We start from the raw sequence: 24319 nt of genomic DNA, 5'->3' as shown, positions 1-24319 counted from the left end.
GACGAGATGGAAAGCGCATATTCTGATCTCCTGCTGCACAACAAAGTCCGGTGGCTGTCCAAAGGGGAGGTGCTGAAACGCTTTGTCGCGTGTCTGGAAGAAGTGAAAACTTTCCTGGGCAGCAAAGGGCTCACCTTTCCTGAGCTGGAACAGCCAGAGTGGCTGGAAAAGCTACACTTCATGGTAGACATGACAGCGCACCTGAACACGCTGAACACAGCTCTTCAGGGGAAAGGACGCACAGCCCTGCACATGTTGGAGGATGTTTTGGCATTCGAGCGCAAGTTGACAGTGCTTGCCAGAGATTTACAGAAAGGCACTTTGTCTCACTTCCCCAATTTGAGAGAGTTCAAACAAGGTCACAACATGATAATTTCAGAGTATTTACATTCTGCAATCATCGCAATGCAAACATCGTTTGGGAAACGCTTCTGTGAGTTCAGAGAGGAAAAAAACACATTATCCTTCCCGGTCACTCCCTTAAGCATCGATCCTTCCCTACTGAATACGACTGCATTGGCAGGTGTGAGTCAACCTGATCTTGAGATGGAACTGGCCGACATAGCCGACAAAGACATATGGGTGTCCAAGTTTAGACGCTTGACAGCAGACCTTGAAGATGTTGCCCGTCAGAAGGCCGTTCTTGCTCAGAATCACAAATGGAGTGATATTGAAAACCTTCCAAAACCGGACAAACTTGTGTTCGAAACATGGAATGCTATGCCCGACATTTATGTAAACATGAAAAAGTATGCGCTTGGAGTCCTGTCGATCTTTGGATCCACATATGTATGTGAGCAGGTGTTCTCCAACATGAATTTTATTAAAAACAAACATCGCGCACGCCTCACAGATGACAGCTTGCAATCCTGTGTAAAGATGAAGGTGACGTCATACAGCCCTGATGTGCAGACGCTGTGCGCTGAGGTCCAGGAGCAGAAATCCCATTAACCAAGTATGATAAATATTTTAATTGCCTATTATTTTATGTATATTCATATTTTTTCATTGTTCAGTGAAATAGTCCTTTTATTTTTCAGGCTGTCAGCTGGCTGATGTTATTTTTGGTTTGCTGCTGGCGGCAAATTTAAGTTTGGCGTTTTTCATAAATACAAGAAGGACTCAAATAGACGTTGAGTATTTTACTTAAAAGTAACCTTCAACCCAACGTCTTTTTTTCGGAGTTCAAAATGTTTTTGTTGCATGCAGAAATGTAACTTCGTTTTCTCTGCAGGAGTTCATCAATTTCATAAATGCAACACATTATAGTTTGTTTATACATAGCATAAAGGCAAAAAAAACGTTGTATGCAGTGTTATTTCATTTTAAATGTCAAACGGGTTTTGCGGCTCCCAGTGTTTTCTTTTCTGTGGGAAACGGGTCCAAGTGGCTCTTTCAGTGGTAAAGGTTGCTGACCCCTGGCCTAGACTAATTGTTAATCCTCTTGTTAGACACACTTTGCGAATATGGGCTCAGTTTAGGAAATTTTATGGCTTTTCCCTTTCTAGTCCTATCTTACATAATCACCTTTTTTTTTACCTATGTATGATTCAACATTCTATGATTGGTATAGGAAGGGCATTAGACATTTTGAAGATCTTTTTATTGATAATTGCTTCGCATCTTTTCAACAGCTCTCTGCTAAGTTCAATCTGCCTAATGCTCATTTTTTTTTTTAGATATCTCCAAATTAGACACTTTATTAATCCTTTAATTCCTAACTTCCCTGAAATGCCCGAGAAAAATGTTATGGGTTTCTTTCTATTACTCCACTGGGTAAAGGTTTAATATCATTTATTCGTGATAAATTAGCATTCTTATGGCGTGCCCCTGTGGATAAAATTTGGGCTCGATTCTCAAATCGATTAATTCAACCTCTTTGTGCTCGCCATTGCCTTTTACAGTTTAAAATTGTTCATAGAGCCCATATGTCTAAATCTAAATTATCTCGATTTTACCCTGATATTAGTCCTCTTTGTGATAAATGCAAAAGAGGCGAGGCTTCTCTTATTCATATGTATTGGTCCTGTCCTGGCTTAGAGACATTTTGGAAAGATGTTTTTATAACTTTATCCTGTATTCTGAATCACCACAGAACCTAACCCTTTAATTGCTCTGTTTGGTTTTTTGGGTGAGACAGATTTACGTTTGAGTTTGACTAAGTGTCGAATATTATCTTTTGCTTTTCTCCTGGCTAGACGTTTAATCCTCCTTAGATGGAGAGATGTTGCCCTGCCCACGCATGCTCAATGGCTTAATGATATTATGTCCTGTTTAGACCTTGAAAAAATTCGTTATTCAATTCTTATTTCGGATATAAAGTTTCATAATGTCTGGGGACCTTTTATTGAGTACTTTCATAACCTTCCTCTTAATTAAGGTTTTTTTTCAGTCCCTTACTTTCAGCTTTTTTTTGGTAGTAGGCATATTATCTTCTGTTTTCAAGTGTATTTACAGTTATGGGAGTTTGAATATCCTGATTTATATTCTCTACATTGTGTTGTGGTTGGTCTGGAGTTTTTTTGTTGTGGGGCTTGGGGAGGATACTAACTTTACATGACTTCAATTTGGGTGCTTTCTCAATTATCTTTTTTGTATTATATTATTATTGTATGTCTATTTTTGCACTGTATTAATTTTATTTTGGTTTGGGGTTTTTTCTTATCTGTAGCATTGTAGAAAATGCATTAAAAAACCAATTAAAAAAAGGAATTTCCAGTAGCCAGATCTTCCACACCACCCATCCACGAGAGATTTAGCTATTTGTCAATGTCGAAGCACACTGTGAAATGCATTGTTTGCGTGAACGACCAGTGCAGTCTGAAGATAACGCAGGGGCAGCCCACAGGTGCCATCACACTTCCAGCACCAGCATAGTATTTCTGCAACTTTAACCCTAACTGTGCATCTTTGGAATATGGGAGAAAACTGGAGCACCAGAAAAAAAGTCACAGGGCAAGCATACAGACTCCTTACTAACAGCAACAGAAATCAAACCTCAATCAGTGATCGCTGGTGCTGTAAACATGCCATGCTTAGCAAACTACTGTAAAACACCTGCCTTTCCTCAAGAAACTTGATCATCCTTTGTAATGAAGTTGATATTGTAATCTGCAATGCTTCTTACCACAACTAGATCAACTACAATTCTATGAAAAAAACAGATCATTCAGCCTTTCGCACTAGTCTCATGAAACCATTGTAGCCAATCTGTACTTCAGTACCGTGTAACTGCTCTCTCCCTATGCATGTATTTTGTGGTATCTGTATCAAAAAACCTACCACCTCCTTGAATGTGTCCTTCAGCTACAACAGGTCTACCACAATGCCATCTCACTGGTTTCCACTCTGATTTGAACCACCTATTTGCAAGATGCTGTTTTATCAATTCCTCAGTATTTTTGGTGAAGCTTCAAGCCCCAGGACTCCTCTGTACCTCCCCTGCAAATGGATCCTCTACTTCCTTATTGGAGGACTATATAGTCAGCGCAGATCAGTAATAACATCTAATCTTTGCCTCCAGCACAGTGGACCTCAAAGATGGCACTTGGCTTCTCTCAACATTCACAACTACATGACTAAGTACAACTCAAACACCACCTATAATTTTGTCAATGAGACCGCTATTGTTGATAGCTCAGGTGGAAACGTGGTGACTAATAGCAGTGCAACAGATTGGCTAGTTGAGTAGTGTCATAACAACAACTTTGCTCTTGGCATCAGCAAGATCAAGGAAATTATTGTGGACTTCAGGAAGGGGGAATTGGGAAAAAACACCCCAGTCGTCAGCAATGGAAAGAACATTCCTGAGCATCAATATCCAACAGGATATATCCTGGGCCCAATATATCGATGTGGTCACAAAGACACACCAGCTGCTCTACTTCATTAGGAGTTGGAGCAGATTTTGTAAATCACCAATTTCCATAGACGTAATGTGGAGAGCGTTCTGACTGATTCTGTCACACAGCTTGGTATGAAGCCTCCATACACACGATCACAAGAGGCTGTAAGTTAGTCAGCTAGCTTAACAGGGTCACAATCCTCCCTACCAGAGGACATCTTCAAGAGATGGTGCCTCAAGGTGGCATCCATTATTGACACTCACCATCCAGGACACGCCCTTATTTATTACCATCAGGGAGTATAGAAGCCTGAAGACCAACACAATTTCATCCATTTCACCATCAAATTTACAAACAGTCCATTAACACTTCATTATTCCTTCTATTTTGGACTATTTTTGAAATATTATAGATCTATGCTTTTACACAGTACCACTGCTAAAGAACAAATTTCACTCCACTTGTTAATGATAAACCTGATTCAGCAATTTTAGGAGGTTGGTAGTTTCAAAGGTTCACCATCTTTAGAGTGAAGAAAGGTCTCGTGTCAGTACTAAATCTTAACGTGTCCCGAGATCATGACTTTTGTTCAAGGCATCCCTGCTGCAGAAAATAATTTCGTCCATCCAGCTGGGCTTTACATTTTGTTCTTGGGACACTTTAATAAAATCCTCTACTGATTCTTTTGAACTTGAGTTAATATAGACTCAAGTCAACCCAATTTATCCTCATGAGTGTTGCCATCACTGAAATCAGATTGATGAAGCTTTTGCTGCACTCTTGTAGATTGCTTTTTAGGTTAACAGGATAAAACTCACAACACTGCATCAGTGGCCTCATCAAGATCCTGTATAATTGTAACGAGAAATAATTCCTCTTGTACTTGCCACAAGGACCATTTGTGGTAGTTACATCTGACAAACATCAGACATCCGCCTACTCACCATCAAGGACAAATATACAAAGACCAGCAATATTGTGAAGGATCCCACCCACCCTGCTCATAGACTGTTTTTCCCACTTCCATCAGGAAAAAGCTAGTCGGCATCCACACCAGACTCAAATCTAGTTACTTCTCCGTGTTGTCAGCACCACCTTTGCACAGCATCCTTCATCTTCTTATGCACTGCAACTTTATGCTTACATGCCACACTTCATAGCTACACTGCCATACTCCTATAGTGCTTTCATATACTCTGCTGCTACCGAGTTTTTCTTGCGAAGTCCCCTTGTCATTATCATTTCCTATTGGTCACCATATGTAGATACTCCTGCACCGAGCATCACTTTAGTACTGTACAATCTTTACAAGGTCCTATGAATATAACAACCACATTCAGTTGCTTGTATATTTTATAGGATTACTTTTATAATTATTATGCTTTTTAAATTGCGTTATGCTTGTTGCTTATTTTTAATGTTGCATGGTTCTAGATTGACAATCGCTTCATTCTTGAACCTTTAACTATTTGCTTTCAGGATACTCAGGTCTCTGTACATCACAATCCCCAACCTACAGCCAAGGTTATTGTCTGTAAGTTACAAATCAGCCACAATATTCATTGTTGAGATAATACTTTAGTGGTTTCATTGGGCCTTTTGTTTCTGGGATGCCAAACAAGGTAATAATAAATTATGCACTTAAAATTGTAGCTGTCTCAGAATTTTATTTTATATTCACAAATGAACTCTGCAAAGTGTGAAATGCAATAGTTTCAACCAATATTTCCCCATTTAACAGCTATTATTCCTGACCAAATTGTTCTTATGCACATCAACATTCTTCAACTTGTATTCATGTGCAAATAAAAAGATTAAACAAAATTGTTAATGGAATATTTTATTCTCTGAAGAGAAAACCACCTGTACATATTACACAAGAGCATGAACCGCTTTCCTTTAGTTCGTGGAGTAATCAGAGCAGTCAGCAACACATTAACATGACAAATCAGCAGATGGAGACAAAGTTTATGCCTCAAAGGTGGACAAGAAATCTACTACTATTTTCTTCAGCTTGGCTTCTATTTCGTTACTGATGTGCCCTTCGGCCCTTTAATAAAAAAAAACAGTACTTCAGAAACTATCCTCAAAGAACTGCAAAGTAGTCCAAGAACAACTGAACTGACAAAGCACAATTAAAAATCATCACCATTTGTAATTATCCAGGGGTGCGTTAAAATAGTCAACTCACAAAACTTCATTCCAATAGGCAAATTTCATACATAAAAAGCAGTACAGATTTGTAAATTTAAGTCTAGTACATGAAAAAAGATTTAAGTTTTTTTTTGTAAGGGGAGAGGGTTGTTGAGAAATCTGTTGCATGATACACTTGCCTGATTGTTCCCAAGACATCTTGGTGCTGACTTCTCACATGGGCTAAGAAAGCTGGTTCAAACTTTGTGATCTTGCTGGGTTCCATTTTATCCAGGTGACCCCTTACTCCAGCATAAATAACTGCAACTTGTTCCTCGATAGCCATGGGAACTGGATGGAAAACACAAAAATTACAGCATAAGCTTGCACACATGCTCCAACTGAACCCTCAACATCTCCATAACATTTATGAACTGCAGTAGGACTGCACTAATAGACCATAAGATAGAGTAGGCCATTTGGCCCATCGAGTCTGCTCTGCCATTCAACCATGGGTGATCCAATTCTTCCAGTCATCCCCACACCCCTGCCTTCTCCCCATACCCTTTGATGCCCTGGCTAATCAAAAACCAATCTACCTCTGCCTTAAATACACCCAATGACTTGGCCTCCACAGCCACTTGTGGCAACAAATTGCACAGATTTACCACCCTCTAACTAAAGTAATTTCTCCGCATCTCTGTTCTAAATGGACATCCTCCAATCCTGAAGTCATGCCCTCTTGTCCTAGAATCTCCTACCATGGGAAATAACTTTGCCATATCTAATCTGTTAAAGCCTTTTAACATTCAGATTGTTTTTATGAGATCCACCCTCATGCTCCTAAACTTCAGGGAATACAGCCCAAGAGCTGCCAGACGTTCCTCATACGGTAACTTTCATTCCTGGAATCATTACAATCGTCGTTACTACAAACAGCATTGGTGCTCGAGTTTTTATTGATGGCGGTATTTGTGGAGACATACTAATGGTTGATTTTTCAGACCCTGTTTTACGACTGAGTGCAGAGGGAAAATAGCTGGCATAAATTGGGTCAGTGCACTTTATATCAATAAAAATGGCAAAATACTAAGCAATATGGTGAAAAATGTGATCAGTTAGGCAATTTCAAGCTTCTCTGAATCACAACCCAGGGATAAGACTCACTCACCATACTGTCCTTGTTTGAGCAACTCTGTCAAACGAACACCGCGGTTCAGCAGTTGTTGAGTAGCAGCGTCTAAATCAGAACCAAACTGGGCAAAAGCTGCCACTTCACGGAATTGGGCCAACTCCAGCTTCATGGTACCAGCCACCTGTGGTCAGTTAGATCAAGAGTTAGAAGGTAATCCAGACTCCCTCAATATTCAGGGATATTTGAAAATGAAGGCAGATCTGGGACTAAGCAGCAGTTGGACAAGAGGTAGCAATGATTAATGTTGACAGTGGTTCCACAACATCCTGCTCTATTTGGAACACTGCCCATCACCTCAGCAGGGTGGAGATGAGAGTCTATAGATGCTCAAACCTGAAACAAAACACAAACTGCAGGAGGAATAAGCAAGGTGTTGCTGCTTAGGCACCAAGTTCCTCCAGAAATGTGTTTTTAGCATCAGATTGGACTACTGGATAAAAAAATTAGTCCAGATGGATCTAAATCATACTAAATGATATGTAAACTTCTGGTAGGGACTCCAGACAGTGAGATTTAATTGTCCTCCTTCTTCCCCAACAAATTAGATGAGCTCCCCTGCCAAATCTAGTAGCCCACTTATAAAGTTTGTCAAATGTCTGACCCGAACGCTTTTGATAGGGTCTGCTTAGACCTGCAAGATGAACATAAGAACTTTCCATTGGAATTAATGTTTGCCTCATTACTTCGTGTTGTTATTTAATTCCAAAGTTTAAAAGACTCAATCCTCCCATACAGCAAAAATGCCCAATAAATTGAATTGAAATTATAAAGAATCAAATTCCCATGTCAATTCTTTTAGTTAATTATCAAGCAGTAATCAAAAGGATGTAGGTAAGAACAACCCAATGAATACCTGTTTCATGGCTTTGGTCTGGGCAGCAGATCCTACACGGGATACAGACAGACCCACATTAATGGCTGGGCGGATGCCCTTGTAGAACAGTTCAGTTTCCAAGAAGATCTATAAAGTATACAAGTACATAAATCAAGATCTAACACTACATGAGTGTGATTCCAGTCATAGAAATAAGGAATGTTTATAAGGCAGTACAAGAAATCTAGTGTTGCAGTGACATCAAGTTTACAAACCCAATGCAAAAAAACCTAACCCAATACATCACTTAATTATTCAATGAAAATTACCATCAATCAGTACTAGTCATTAGTCTTTAAGAAAAATATATTCAGAAGGCTTATCTTATAATCAATTGACCATAAATGATTATCTTTACGAGAACAACCAGCCCTCATTCCTGAGATTGGTCGGGGGGGGGGGGGGGTGTAAATTAGGTATTGCCATAAATACACTTACCATTCATTTCCCTTCTTGCAAACATTAGTACTTCAAAAATTCACTTTTCAATTTGATATTCAAAACAAGTGCAGGACAATTTTCACTTTTACAACCCACCTGACCGTCTGTGATGGAGATGACATTGGTTGGAATGTAAGCAGACACATCACCAGCCTGAGTCTCAATTACTGGAAGAGCTGTAAGGGAGCCACCACCAAAGTTATCATTCATCTTGGCTGCTCTCTCCAGCAAACGGGAGTGCAGATAGAATACATCACCGGGATAGGCCTCCCGCCCTGGTGGACGGCGCAGAAGCAAGGACATCTGGCGGTAGGCAACAGCCTGCAAAAAGGTTGACAGTGAGACACTGGCAATGGTTGTTACAAGTTTCAGTTGTTTATGGTGTGCAATAAATTCCATGGATCCTTTCGTTTTAAATACTTAATTAAATGTTACATTGCAAGTTATTCACAAATAGAACGGGCTACTGCAGGAGGAAAGGAGTGAAGTTACAATCAACTTCAGTAACTTCCTCTGAAGGCAGGGCGCTGGAGGTGGGTGATCCAAGGCCGGTGCTACCGCCTGTGTAGAACATGGAAGATTGAAAGCAGCAACCCAAGTTCTTTGGGCACAGAGCTCGGAAAAGGCAACACAACAAACATTTAACACTATAAATCAGCTGTGAAACAGCTTTTTCCTTATTAGGGAGAGAGAGGGAGCCTGTGTTATGTCAAATACCAGGTGAATAAGTATCTTTGGGGTACTGCAAATCTGTGTCTATTGATGCTTTGCTGCATGCTTGAGTGCTTGGTCGGGGGGTGGAGATGCTTTTTTGCTGGTGGGGAGGGGCTTGTTGCTTTGCTGCTGCTTACGCGTGAGAGGGGGGAGTTGGGGGGCCTTTGGGGGTTCCAACGTTTTAACTGTCATTCATTTTTTGGGGCACTCCTCTATTTTCGTGAATGTTTGTGAATAAAAAGATTTTCAGGATGTATATTCTATACATTTCTGACATTAAATGTACCTATTGAACATGTGAACTACCCTTAATTCAGCCCATAGACTATTGTGTTTAGAACTAAGTTACTGCTAATCATCATGGGCATACTATATTAATGCTGGATTGTAGACACGCAGCCTGCCCACAGTACAAGCTCAGGTATGTTAGTTAACACAAATGACTCATTTCACTATGTTTCATTGTACATATGATAAACAAAACTGAATCTGCTCATTTTAAGTATGCATTCAACAAAATAGAGCTATTCTGTGTTCACTTTCAAGGTATTCCATTTTAAAAAGATCTTAAAAGTCAAATCTCAAGAAATAGTTATGTAATCAAAGTTTTCTCCTGTTCAGTGCTAAAAGAACACCACATATTGCTTCAGTGACTTTGGGCAAACTATATTTTGTCTGCTTTGAAGATCCAACAAAAATCTTGAAAATCACAGCAGCATCCCACTTCAGCCTATAAAACTCCAATTGGCAAGTTGGCACCACTGACCAATGGTGACATCCCACAGACTGCTCACAAAAGTACTAGATACTTGGTACTCTGCTTCTTCTAAAAACACTTCTGATCTACAATCAGTTGCAGCCTGTAAATTCCTCATATGAGCAAACTAAATGACCTGGCATTTCTGCTATCTCCTGGGGGATTTGGTGTGGATGAGACTGGAGTGCAGCTATGGCATAGCTGCATCAGTTCCTAATGGCAGAACAAAAACCTGTCATTAGCTCCATTACTTTGCATGGATTAAAGCGTCGACCAATACTGTAAGTGTTGTTTGCCTATGTTTAGCCAGCCTCTTCTCGCTGCTGCCGGAAAGTGGAAAATCCAGGAGTCTTGAGTCCCATGCAGCCCGGTTGAGAAACAACTGCTGCCCTGCAGCCATCAGATTACTGGACAGGCTTCACTTGCCTCAGCACTGAATGTGCTCCATGGCCGTGGATTCACTTTCAGTGACTACAGTTCATTTGGCTTGTGTTTCTGTTTACATTTCTGCACAGTTTGATCTGGGTGCTTCAGCACTGAACTGTCTCTGCAGCTGTGGCCTGCAACCATCAGGCTCCTGCACCAGCTTTACTTGCCTGAACAGCTCAGTGGCTGTGGACTCACTTTCTGCAGCTAATGTTATTTGTTTGCTTCCTTTTCACACACTGGGCCTTTGATGGTTTAGTTGTGTGGGTTCTTTTTGTTGTTACCTTCCAAGAAGATGAATCTTAAGGTTGTATACTGTATACATGCTTTGATAATAAAATGTACTTTGAAATTAGAACTTCCAAGAAAATGGTTCCAGTTATCAATATTCAGAAGCCAAGCAAAGCAAAAGGTGCATCCAACTAGTGTAGCAACGGCTAACCTCAGCCTGTCCAGGTTACTTCATCCTCTCCCAGGGTACTACAATAAAATAGTTACAAATGATAACACCCACAGAAACTAACAGCTGTTGGCCTAAGACCAGGAACCTAAACTAATGGCTGGAGCTAATCTATTGGAAAAAGTACTGACCTGTTTAGACAAGTCATCATAGATGATCAGCGCATGCTTGCCATTGTCTCTGAAGTACTCTCCCATTGAGCAGCCAGAATATGGAGCCAAATACTGAAGTGGAGCAGCATCAGAGGCTGTGGCAGAGACCACGATGGTATACTTCATTGCATCTGGAAAACAAGTCAAACAAGTAGAATACACAGCAGCTTCAACTATAGTGAATAAAGATGTTATGCTGTTTCCCTGCCTGCTTTTGAATGATCATTTGCTACCACTTTCCATTGGATTTTGAGAATATCTAATGACAACTATCAAATTAAAATTGAGTCAAACCACTTTTGAGAATGCTCTGCCACTCATTCATACCCTATTTGAGCTTGGCCTCAACTTCGTGTTACTCCTCGAATACATTCAATAACTCAGCCCCTACAGCTCTATGGGGTACAGAACTCTCACTATTTATGATTCCCAGAAGATATTCCTTCTTATCCCATCCAAACTAGTCACCCTGTATTTTGAACCTTACACTTAGCTTTTAAGTTTTCCCACAAGGGAAAACATTATATATATTTAGAGATACAGAGCAGAACAGGCCCTTCCTGCCAATGAGCTATGCCATCCAGCCTTCCACCTTCACAGGACAATTTACAATTACCAACCTAGTAATCAGTGAGTCTTTGAACTGTGGGAGGAAATCAAAGCATCTGGAGAATACCTATGGGGTCACAAAGAGAACATACAAACTCCTTACAGATGGCGTCAGAACTGAACTCTGAACTCCAACACAATGTGCTGTAATAGCATTGCACTAACTGCTATGCTACCATGGCACCCTAATTTTATGCTCACTGCATCACATTCCCTTGGAATTTGATTAAGATCATCCTTCATTCTTTTGAATGCCAAAATGCACATGCCTAACCTTCTTACTCTTTCCTTGTTGAAAAAAACTTTTCATTGTAGGATTTAAGCTTGCAAAACTAAATTGCTTCCGAAGTCTCTATAGCATCCCCTCTGCCTTAAAGGTATTTAAAGTATGGTCTTGTCAGCAACCTGAAAAATAGAACCCTACTTACTCTGTAATTAAGGTCAACTACCTACACCAGAAAAGTAAACAAAACAGAAAACTACAGCACAATACAGGCCCTTTGGCCCACAAAGCTGTGCCAAATGTGTCCTTACCTGAGAAATTACCTAGGGTTACCCATAGCCCTCTATTTTCTGAGCTTCATATACCTGTCCAGGACTCTTAAAAGCCCCTATTGTATACACCTCCACCACCATCGCAGGCAATCCATTCCACACACTCACCACTCTGCATTAAAAAAAACTGAACCCTGCTTATCTCCTCTGTACCTACTTCCAAACACCTTAAAACTGTGCCCTCTCATGCTAGCCATTTCAGCCCTGGGAAAAAGCCTCTGACTATCCACATGATCAATGTCTCTCATCATCTTATACATCTCTGTCAGGTCATCTCTCATCCTCCATTGCTCCAAGGAAAAAAGGCCACTCAACCTATTCTCATAAGGCATGCTCCCCCAGTCCAGGCAACATTCTTGTAAATCATCTCTGCACTCTTTCTATGGTTTCCACATCCTTCCTGTAGTGACGTGACCAGAACCGAGCACAGTACTCCAAAGGGGGTCTGACCAGAGTCCCATATAGCCACAACATTACCTCTTGGCTCTTGAACTCAATCCCACGGTTAACAAAGGCCAATGCACCGTATGCCTTCTTAACCACAGAGTCAACCTAAATAGCAGTTTTGAGTGTCCTATGACTCGGACCCCAAGATCCCTTTGATCCTCCACATGCCAAGAGTCTTACCATTAATAGTATATTCTGCCATCATATCTGACCTACCAAAATGAACCACTTCACACTTACCAGGGCTGAACTCCATCTGCCATTTCTCAGCCCAGTCTTACATCCTATCAATGTCCTGCTGTAACCTCTGACAGCCCTGAGCACTATCCACAATGTCATCAGCAAACTTACTAACCCATCCCTCCACTTCTTTATCCAGGTCATTTATAAAAATCACAAAGAGTAGGGGTCCCTGAACAGATCCCTGAGGCACGTCACTGGTGACCGACCTCCATGCAGGTCTACAACCACTCTTCTGCCTTCTGTGGGCAAGCCAATTCTGGATCCACAAAGCAAGGTCCCCTTGGATCCCATACTTCCTTATTTTCTCAATAAGCCTTGCATAGGGTGCCTTGTCAAATGACTTGCTGAAATCCCTATACACTACATCTATTGCTCCACCTTCATCAATATGTTTAGTCACATCCTCAAAAAAAAAATTCAATCAGGCTCATAAGGCATGACCTGCCTTTGACAAAGCCATGCTGGCTATTCCTAATCATATTATGCCTCTTCAAATGTTCATAAATCTTCCCTCTCAAAGGATCTTTTCCATCAACTTACCAACAACTGAAGACCCACTGGTCTATAATTTCCTGGGCTATCTCTACTCCCTTTCTTGAATAATGGAACACATCAACTACCCTCCAATTCTCCTGAACCTCTCCCGTCGCTATTGATGATGCAAAGATCATCGCCAGAGACTCTGCGATCTCTTCCCTCGCCTCCCACATTAGCCTGGGGTACATCTCATCTGGTTCTGGTGACTTATCCAACTTGATGCTTTCCAAAAGCTCTTGTACATCCTCTTTCTTAATATCTACATTCTCAAGCTTTTCAGTCCGCTGTAAGTCAATTGCCAAGATCCTTTTCCATAATGAGTACTTTGCTTCAGTATTCATTAAGTACTTCTGCTATCTCCTCCGGTTCCATACACAATTTTCCACTGTCACACTTCATTGGTCCTATTCTCTCACGTCTTATCCTCTTGCTCTTCACATATCTGTAGAATATCTTGGGGTTTTCTTTAATCCTGTCCATCAAGGACTTCTAATGGACCCTTCTGGCTCTCCTAAATTCTTTCTTGAGCTCCTTCCTGCTAGCCTTATTATCTTCTAGCTCTCTATCATTACCTAATTTTTTGAACCTTTCGTAAGCTCTTCTTTCCTTGACTAGATTTACAGCAGCCTTTGTACACCACGGTTCCTGTACCCTACCATCCTTTCCTTGACTCATTGGAACATACCTATACAGAACTCCACGCAAATATCCCCTGAACATTTGCCACATTTCTTCCATACATTTCCGAGAACGTCTGTTTCCAAATTATGCTTTCAAGTTGCTGCCTGATAGCCTCATATCGATACCCCTTACTCCATTTAAATGCTTTCCTAATTTTTCAGTTCCTATCCCTCTCCAACGCTATGAAAGAGATAGAATTGTGATCACTGTCTCTAAAATGCTCACCCACTGAGAGACCTGACACCTGACCAGATTCATTTCCCAATCCAATTCAAGTACAGTCTCTCCCTTCCTGAACACACCTAACAAACTCCACCCCATCTAAACCCCTCACTCTAGGGACATGCCAATCGATATATGGTAAATTAAAATCTCCCACCACAACCTTGTTATTATTACACCTTTCCAGAATCTGTCTCCCTAGCTAGTCCTCAATGTCCCTATTACACTTAGGTGGTCTATAGAAAACACGCCGTAGTTATTGACCCTTTCCTATTCCTAACTTCCACCCACAGAGACTCCATAGACAATCCACGTCTTCCTCCTTTTCTTCAACCATGACACTATCTCTGATCAACAGTGCCATGCCCCCAGCTTTTGCCTCCCTCCCTGTTGTTTCTGAAACATCTAAAACCTGGCACTCGAATTAACTATTTCTGCCCGAGCCATCCCAGTCTCTGTAATGGCCGTGTCATGGCTCCAAGTACTGATCTATGCTCTAAGCTTTGTTCATAATACTCCTTGCATTAAACCACTGGTCTAAGCGCATCCCTTCTCGATCACCTCGAGCACTCTCTCCAAGCTTTCTCTATTTGTAAGTGCAAACACTTTCTAGTGCTCCAAGCTCAATACCAAACTAGTGACTGGGAGAAGCAGACTTTCACTACACAACCAACATCCTGTCCCCAACCCCATAAGATTAAAGACAGACAATACACTGTTCACTCCACTGAAAGACTTAAGGCAATATCTCAAATCTTCAGGTGGAAAATAACCTATCATGTGCTCTCAGTTTCTACAGCTCAAGTTTATTAACTTTCACAGATTCTTTGGTCTAAGATAGCAAAGCCAAGGAGAGATTTAAAATATAGCAAAGCAGCATTGTTGAGTTACAGTATCCACAACAGATGCAGAGTACTCTATCCATAGAGTCTGCATGAGCAGGTGGAAACTGACAGAGGTGGGACAACAGGCAACCTTCATTAATGGTGGGAACTGTGCATTACTGCTACTACAAAGCTGGGCTAGGTAGCCCTTGAGTAACTGGCTGCTAATATTCCAGTCTGAATACCTCACTGGATTCCTGGAGTCGATGGAAACAGCATGAATCAAAGAAATAAATGAATTTTCTGACTTAATAGTTGGAATTTTGTTTACTTATTGAGATACAGCAGTGTAAGCCTTTCTGGCCCTTCAAGTTGTGCTGCCCAGCAACACCCGATTTAACCCTAGCCTAACAATTTGCTATAACTGGGGGGGGGGGGGAGATCACGTGATGACATAGGGTCGAGACGTTGGGAAGCCGGCTCCCTCGTAAAAAGTAACGAAATAGGGTTTAAATGAAGAAGAGTTAACAAATATCTACTAGAAACTATTTATAAATAACTCAGGATTATCTTTTGATATGGGTCCTAAACTGAGACAGAAGCTACTACTTCGAAGACTGCGCAAATCGGCGGAGAAAAAGGCCTAACCGTCTCGGTGAAGCCTCGGACTCAAGTTGGATCTCCTCCCAGCGAAGTGCATGGCACTTCTGATGATGCGGGACCGGAAGTTGCAGCAATGTCGGCGGTCTCCAAGAAGAAACAGCAAGAACAACAATGCGCGAAAGTATGCATGAACAGATATTAACAAAACTACAAATCCCAACTACGGTGAATCAGAAGTGGAATCAGACTCTTTGGGAAATTCAGATGAAGAGGAGGAAAAGAAAGAAGCGATTAAAGGAGACATAAAAGATATTCTGATATATATTATGAACGAATTAAAAGCTATAAGAAGGATGCAGAATAAACTCGATAATGTGGTGGAAAAACAAAAGAAGATGGATAATAAAGTTAAACAGATGGAAGTAAAAGTGGAAGAAAAAACTGGAAGAATAGATAAGATAGAAGACAATAATCTTGCCTGGACAATAGAAAGAAAACGGATGTTGGAAAAAACAGATGCACTTGAAAACTCTAGTAGACGAAATAATATCAAAATTGTTGGTCTTATGGAAGGTACAGAGGGAGAAAATCCAATAAAATTCTTTCAAGAATAGATTCCGAAAATGTTAGAAATGAAAAAAGGAAGCCAAGTAATTGAAATTGAAAGAGCACACACAGCTTTAAGACCAAGACCTCAACAAGATCAAAACCCAAGATCAATTTTAATAAAATGTTTAAGGTACCAAGATAAAGAAATGGTCTTGAAGGCAGCTACTCAAGGTGCTAAAAAGAGAAATGGGCCATTGATAATAGGAGGGAAAAGAGTTTTTTTTAATCCAGACATAAGTTACAATCTTCTGAAGAGGCGGAAGGAATTTAATCCAGTGAAAAAATCTTTATGGGAAAAGGGCTATAAATTTTTATTGAGCTATCCAGCAAAATTGATAATTTTCCTGGATAACGAAGGAAGATTTTTCGTTGATTACCGGAAAGCGGAGGAATTTGTACAAGAATTACCTGATGTCCACGAAGAAGTAAAGAATTATAGAAATGAAATGGACTAATGACGAAGACTGAAACAAGGTTGGACTTGATGTACATTTATATAAAAAAAATATTTGAGGAGTATTAATTGGGAGTAGAGACATTAATCTTTTTTTCTTCACTAATATATTTTCGGTTTTTTTTGCGGGGGAGCTGGAGGAGCTCCTGATCGATGGCTGCGTGTTTCACGTGTACAATCATGGCGATTGTCATGACCTGTAAAATGGGGGGGGGGGGGGGTGGTAATGTTGTGTTCTTTTTATTCGCAATATTAGAGGGGGGGGTTACTGTTTTTTTTCTTATATATTAGTTATCTTTCTTCTATTTTTCTTCTTTTTTGCCCGGATGGTTGGGGAGAAACTCATAGCAACATGGAGAATTTTAAAGAGTTCCCAAGGTATTATGAATGATTAATTTACTTAATTTTTTAAGTTTTAATGTTAATGGAATTAATGGACCTGTGAAAAGAAAGAGTTTTAACATATATTAAGAAAATGAATGGAATGATATATTTTTGAAAATTTGGCTCCCATACCTACAAAAGATAGGATTAAATACATAGGTCCTTTGAAGATTAAATTATAAAGTAATTGGGGAAAGTAAAAATAAATATTAAAATTATTTTGAACTCCATGTGGGGATCCTCTGATATCCAGGCAATCTTTCTCTTTTTTTTCTTTCTTTAGATAAGGGTTAAGGGGAGGGGGGAGGGTTAATATTATTTTTCTCACTATTTGTCATCACATTCATTCTTTGTAATTTCCTAAAATTTATTTAATTAATTAATTGATTGATACGATTTGCTATGACCAATTAACCTACAAGCTGATACATTTTCGTTCTGTGGGAGGAATCCGGAGCATCCAGAGGAAATCCACACAGTCACAGCGAGAGTGTACAAACTCCTTACAGGCAGCAGCGGGAATTGAACCCGGAATGTTGATACTGTTAAGTATTATGCTAACCACCACACCACCATGTCACCCAGGAACATGCATCCTGATTAAGACCGGCAGTAGTAGATACACAAACATAATTTGGATTGACTGCAAGTCTTAAAAATTCAATGCTGATATTACAGCATTCAGAAAAATCTAGCAGGTGTAGTCCCCACCCAGGAGGCTAATTTGCTTTTTCTGTCTAACTCTATAACACTGAACAAAATCTGTATGGCATCAGCTATAGTGAGCAAAAAAAGTGGTAAACCTTAGAGAAACACCTGTAGGGATCAGAGCATACATCTCATTTAGACCAGATAAATATTGATTTTGTAAATATCAGGGCTAATGCACCAATTCCAGCTCCAAGAAGAAATATTATCATAATCTCCAAGACTTTAATACAGAAGTTGGATGAGATAATTCACAGCTAAATTGCTTTAGGTTATTTTGGCAAAGGAACCTACCAGCATCAGTCAATCTCTTGACGAGCTGAGCCACAGTGGATCTCTTCTGACCAATAGCAACATAGATGCAGTACAGTTTCTTCTTCTCATCAGTTCCATCATTGAATCTCTTTTGGTTGATGATGGTGTCAATAGCAATACCAGTTTTGCTAAAAAGCAAATCAATACATTAGTCACAACAAAATTGTGAACAGCTGAGCCATAAAATGCAAAATAGGAAATACTATCATGCGACCTTTATATTCACAAGCTAGAAAGACGAAATTAAAAAGAGGAACCAGAAGACAGGTGACTACTCATGAACATCTGGTTACTCCAGTTCGATACAAGTGGCAAGTTCACATGAGCGTTGTCCAAACTGGGTCACAAGAACATGGTGGCAGATTGCCAACAGAACCAGTAACAGCAGGAGGCAGGAAAAGTGTGCGTTCTCTCTACTGGAGCAACAACTAAAATGGTGTTAAAAGACAGCTAACAAGCTCTCATGGTTTTTGGATGTAATTTATAAAACCATCAATTTACAATTAACAAGTCAGCCACTGATCACAAAGCCGCAGCTCAAGTCCTAGTCCAGACCCTTGCACATAAAGATTATTCACAATCCAATGAAGTAAAAGCTGGAGCTGCTGTCTTTTCAAAAGTCTTAAAATTCAAGCCAGATCCATCATTTCAAGTGGATTTCATAGATCCCATAGCACTAATTTTAATAAGTAACTAGACCTTGTGACACGACTAAGATATGTAGAAACATGGAGTGAATAAGTCATTATCATATTGTTGTTTGGAGAACCTATAGGCTGTCATGTTTCTCATATTGCAACAGTGACAACACTTCAAGATGACCTTTGACTACACAGCACCTTGGTGAAGTGCCGATAGGGATAGTTTCAAAGCAGATCTTTGCATTTGAATACAATATTTGGTTCTTACCCAGTCTGTCTATCACCAATGATAAGCTCACGCTGACCACGGCCAATGGGCACCAGACTATCCACAGCCTTAATACCAGTCTGCATAGGCTCACGCACAGAGATCCTGGGGATAATACCAGGAGCTTTCAATCCCACACGCCTACGTTTCTTAGCTCCAAGTGCACCCTGTTTCAGAAAAACAAATATCAAAATTTGAACATTCAAGCTTCTACAGCAAAACAAATCAAACAGGATGTTTTGAACACTCCAACAAGTTCTGCTTTTCCAACTGAGATGCTTTTATTCTTTTGGAAAACAGATTTCAATACCAGAATGCACACAAGGCTGCTACAGGGCAGCTTGCTCATCAAGCGAGAAAGGCTTATAGTACCAAATCAAAATGTTGTAAGCACAAGTCATAAGTCAGAGACTCGCAAAGGTATCCTAACAATAAAGTAACCGCTCCAAGGCCATTGGAAAAATGGAGCTCAAATAGCTCACTCATTTATAGCACAAATGCCAGAACCGACCAGACAACTGAATATCCTGTTTCTATGCTCATGAAAGTAACATAACTCAGCAAAAAAATTAAATTGCAAAAATGAAGACAAAGCATTTAGTCTTTAATTACAATAAAGGTAGTACTATTAACAGATGAGTGCAAGAAACTAGAAGTAACCTTAATAGACATCATATCATGGTATTTTTACAAAGCTCTTTACCTTTCCATCAATGGCATTTCCCAGGGCATCAACAACACGTCCAAGTAGTTCCTCTCCTACTGGAACATCCACAATGGCACCAGTTCTCTTTACAATATCACCTTCCTTAATCAGTTTGTCATTGCCGAACACTACAACACCGACATTGTCAGGTTCCAAATTCAAAGACATTCCCTAAAGTGATGAAAACATAAAATCAGGGGAAAAAAAACAGTACAAACTTTTCACTTGTTCGTATGGCTTGGAATCTATACAAAATGCACTTGGAAATAGTTTGAGACACTCAACCTGATTAAGACAAAATGCACAAGGAACACCACAAACTATAAGTACAGATCCTCCCCACCCAAAAAAGCCTCTTTTGATGATGTAGATCAACATACCCTCTGCACTTCTAGATCAAGTACCATTTCTCAACTTAATTCAAAAGTGAGATTACTGAAGCTAAGCCAAATCTCACCTTTGTTCACCACCCATTCACGTGCTTGTCACAGCAACAAAAACCTGGCTGAATTATACTGGCCAGGTGATACTAGCACAATCCTGACTTTAGTTATCTATTTCAGCATCTTCAGGGAATAAAACATGAATTTATAGCACAAGGATCCACAAAATGGAAGGGGACCACATCAGTTACAGAAAAGGATTAATATTTTCCTCCAAAATATCAGGTCATTTAAGTGAAGACCAGATAAAGCGACCATTCCTGTTTTCGTGAACCAGAGGAACTCAAGATGAAACACTTGTTTGATTTTGAGATACACTTCCTTATAGAATTATTAGAGGGATAATTTTAGGTTCAGGAGCTGTTATTGCCCCTCAAACATTAAACTCTTGAACCACAGAGAACAGCCACTCATTTTCTCTGGCCCCATCATTGATAAGTTCTCATAACCAATGGATTTGCTTTCAACAACTCATCTTCTCATGTTCTTAATATTTATTGCTTAATTGTTGTTATTATTATTTCTTTCTTTTTGTATTTTTCAAGTTGGTGCTGTTAGGTACCCCTAGGGTTCATATTTTCTGTGGACAAACACTTCAAAATGGCAGGAGAATGATACTGGCTTTTGGACACTGGTGGGGGAGAGGGGGAGAGGGGGAGAGGGGGAGAGGGGGAGAGGGGGAGAGGGGGAGAGGGGGAGAGGGGGAGAGGGGGAGACAAAGATTTAAAGTTATGGCTCCATGGCTGATTATTTTCTTTTGCTCCAAGACACTTTTGCCTGCTTGTAAGATTCTTGCTGAGACATGCCACAGGACACTGAAGGAGCATTGTGCACCCACGTGAAGATGGGGGCTTGTGTGTGTGTCCACCCTCGCCTGGGTGACAAGCTCACCGCTGAAGAACGGTCTGGTCTGGTACAGAGGGGTCACAGTCAGTGACCACAACAGGACAAGAAGACAACGGAAGGTTTGCCTGCAACTGCATCACCTCTTGCTCTCTCTGTACCTCCCCCAACGGTACAACAACAACTACCTCGACTTAAACTAACTGAACTGAACTCTGCACCATCATAAGACTATTCATTTACCCCTAGACTTCGATAGTTTCGATGGTTTTGATTCCTATTTCCACACTTCTGTATATATCATCATTAACCTGTTTTATATATATTTGCATTTTATAGTACTGTATACTTAGTTTACTAATAAACACTTTTAGTCACAGTACTGCCAGACTCCAATGTATTATTCCATTTCTGCTGGTTTGGTAACCCGGTCAGGGGTATGTGACAGTGAGTCTTTCAATGATCTGTTATGGTTATTTTTCTATGCATTTATTGAGTATGCCTGCAAGAATATTAATCTCAGGATTAATGATCCTGGATACATGGTTGGGAGAGGTCTCGAGGGTTTTGGACTGGGTGCAGGTCAATGGGACTAGCAGAATAAAGTTTTGGCAGAGACTAGAAGGGCCAAATTGCCTGCTTTCTGTGTTGTAGTATTCTATGGTTCTATACTTCCTCATGATGGAATAAAATTCACAACAATTTAGAATTTCCAAATAAATGCAAAGCTGAATTCAAGGATGCAAGGAAACATGGTTTTCCTCCAGTCCATCTCATTATTCAGTTACCTTCAGACCAGAGGAGAATTCCACCATTTCTTCAGCCTGCACATTTCGCAGACCATACACACGAGCGATGCCATCACCAATTGAGAGCACACGACCAGTCTCTTCCAGGTCAGCAGAGGTATCAGCTCCTAGGATACGTTCCTCCAAGATGGAAGAAACCTCTGCGGTACCTAATGACAAGTAAAAAAGGTGTAAAATTAAAATAATGAGGAATGGGAATAAGAGACTATGAAACTGTTTCTATTGCATAAAATGTCAAAGTTTTAAGGCAAGAAAGATAGAGTGAACCAGTTGCTTAATTGAGGCAGGGGGTAACTGAGAAAGGCTGGGGGATGCTCTTTATTGCACAGGGTTACTCAGTCATACAAAAGCAGCATATTAACTAAACGCAAGATACCTCAGAGCTCTGAAATACAAATGCATCTAGGCATTCTAGTGCACGATACACAGACTGGTGTGCAAACCACAGCCAATGCAAGTAAACATTTACAAACAAACCCCACCATAAGCTCTAATCTAATCAAAGAATAATAAAAAATTATATTAGTATAATTAGACAGCATTAAGAAATTACATTAACTACTGGCACACCAATGCACAACTCACTGCAGCCCAAGCCTGGAATTAATTCACTTTGTGCCTAGCCAAACCAGAAAGCAATTTCTCAGCCAATTCTTATTGAACCAAAAATATATTTCAGATTGGAATATAGCTTGGTATCATAGTTTTGATATAGAAAGTTAACCATCATATGAACAATAGCCAAAAAGCAAACTGGAAATACTAAAAGAGAAAATGCTTGCTCCTGACATTAGCTGGCTTCTTTCACATTCACCTCTAAACACCTGATTGAAAACATATTTAACAAAGACTGACCAGTCTTTTGAAGGCATGTCCTTGAAGTGTGAAGGTTTTTAGTGGCTACAAATCCTGCAGGAAAGACATGTCTTGCCACCTGAAAAGAACAAGACTTAAAATAAATCAATTTTGCCCAAACATTCAGAGATTAATACATTCTGCAAAGTGCAGATGCAAATCTCAAACTGGATTAGCTGCAGTATTTCTAATGTGTTGCTGTTATATTCAAAATTTAGATTGCCTCACACTTATAACTGTTGGTAAATGTAAACTTTGAACTTTGGCATCAATGGTGATTATATTGGTACCAAAGACAACAAGGTCACTCCATGCTTCTTAAAATAAACTAACTTATTTTAAAATTCATGACAGAATCACTGGGTTGAGTATCCACCCTTAATCAGAAGAGAAGTGACTGCGTTTCTTGTATGACTTGTACATCCAACAAGGCAAATATAACAACCCAATTAATGTTATTTGTTTTATAAACCGCGATATAAAAGATTAATAAATTATTCCAGTTCCAGATCCATTAGGACAGACAGCTAACAACAACCTACTCTGACCTTCAGGAGCTTTAGAAGCAACCATCATTGAGAAATTACACATTTTATTCAAAATATACACTAGATGTTTGTGGGAAGTTGTCATACAATTAACAGTTATGAAACATCACATCATTACCACATTACAACAGTTTACTTTCTTCAAATGAATGTGCAAACAATAGCTAACCAATGTAGTTTTGTACAAAAAATAGATATTAGCAACAGGGCGTATAGCACTTTGCTAAATCAATTCATCATTGAAATATTTTTATCCAGTTAGGTCAAATTCAATGTTCACAACAGAATCAGTGAATGCAATAAAATTCATGAGTGTGTACATATATTAATTTTAAAAACCATGAAGAAACAATTACTAAATTTAGAGATATGTAGACTGAACATTCATATTGCAAAGCTATGAAAGTTTGACCGAAAAGGAGAAAAGGAGGACCTGACCTTCAGCAGGACGAGGCCTATCAACATCCCTCAGGCTATCAGAATTCTAAACATACTTAATTCGCACAACTGCAAAGACCACGACCTCATGCAATGGGTGCAAACCCAGTGGAAGGGAGGACTCGAGGACGGGCTCCACTGCCACCGCTAACCCACTTTGTGCACGAAGCCATCGTAGGCCCCGTGCAAAATGGCCGCCTAGCTGCAGCTCACTTCACCCGCCCTTACCCGCACCTGCGACTCGGCACTCAGGACAGTTACCTGAGATCGCTGCCTGGCGAGGGACCGCGCGAGTGCGGCTGTCAGGCGGGTCGACAACATGATCGGGATTCGGGTGTCGGAGCGGTGAGACGGTGTGCAGCCCTGGACGTGCCTCCTCCACAGAGTGGCTCTGCAAATGGCCGCCCTGCCGGCTGCTGAAGGAAGAGGTCAGCGGTGCAGCGAGAGGCTCCGCCTGCCGCCCCGGAAGCAGAAGGCGCTCGCTGCGGACTTCCGGTAGAGAGGGATCACGAATCAGTAACCCTCCCGGCAAGGACTCCGGATGCTGCAGAAGACAGGGAAAATGATGGCTATGTAGCGG

General features: G+C 40.3%; 1 protein-coding gene across 2 annotated transcripts; it reads right to left on the bottom strand.

Annotated features, from left to right (window-relative positions):
- Positions 1 to 5669: 5669 nt before the first annotated feature.
- On the bottom strand, positions 5670 to 24169 carry atp5fa1 (ATP synthase F1 subunit alpha). Of its 2 annotated transcripts, none has more exons than XM_059965553.1 (12): positions 23974 to 24169; positions 22754 to 22832; positions 21878 to 22047; positions 19801 to 19974; positions 19098 to 19264; positions 18168 to 18316; positions 10977 to 11128; positions 8585 to 8809; positions 8027 to 8134; positions 7150 to 7294; positions 6179 to 6329; positions 5670 to 5895 (listed from the first exon to the last, which is right to left on the bottom strand). In XM_059965553.1, exons 1-12 carry the CDS (start codon positions 24058 to 24060, stop codon positions 5814 to 5816), a joined length of 1689 nt encoding a protein of 562 aa, XP_059821536.1. In that variant the 5' UTR covers positions 24061 to 24169; the 3' UTR covers positions 5670 to 5813. The 2 variants fall into 2 exon arrangements, with proteins under 2 accessions (XP_059821536.1, XP_059821538.1); XM_059965555.1 differs by having other exon boundaries at positions 24001 to 24168.
- Between the last annotated feature and the right edge of the window lie 150 nt (positions 24170 to 24319).

Source organism: Hypanus sabinus, chromosome 3, assembly GCF_030144855.1.
Source record: "Hypanus sabinus isolate sHypSab1 chromosome 3, sHypSab1.hap1, whole genome shotgun sequence".
In the NCBI taxonomy this organism is placed as follows: Eukaryota; Metazoa; Chordata; class Chondrichthyes; order Myliobatiformes; family Dasyatidae; genus Hypanus; species Hypanus sabinus.
The sequence above is the reverse complement of the archived record's forward strand: the minus strand, read 5'-3'. Positions and strand labels throughout refer to the sequence as shown.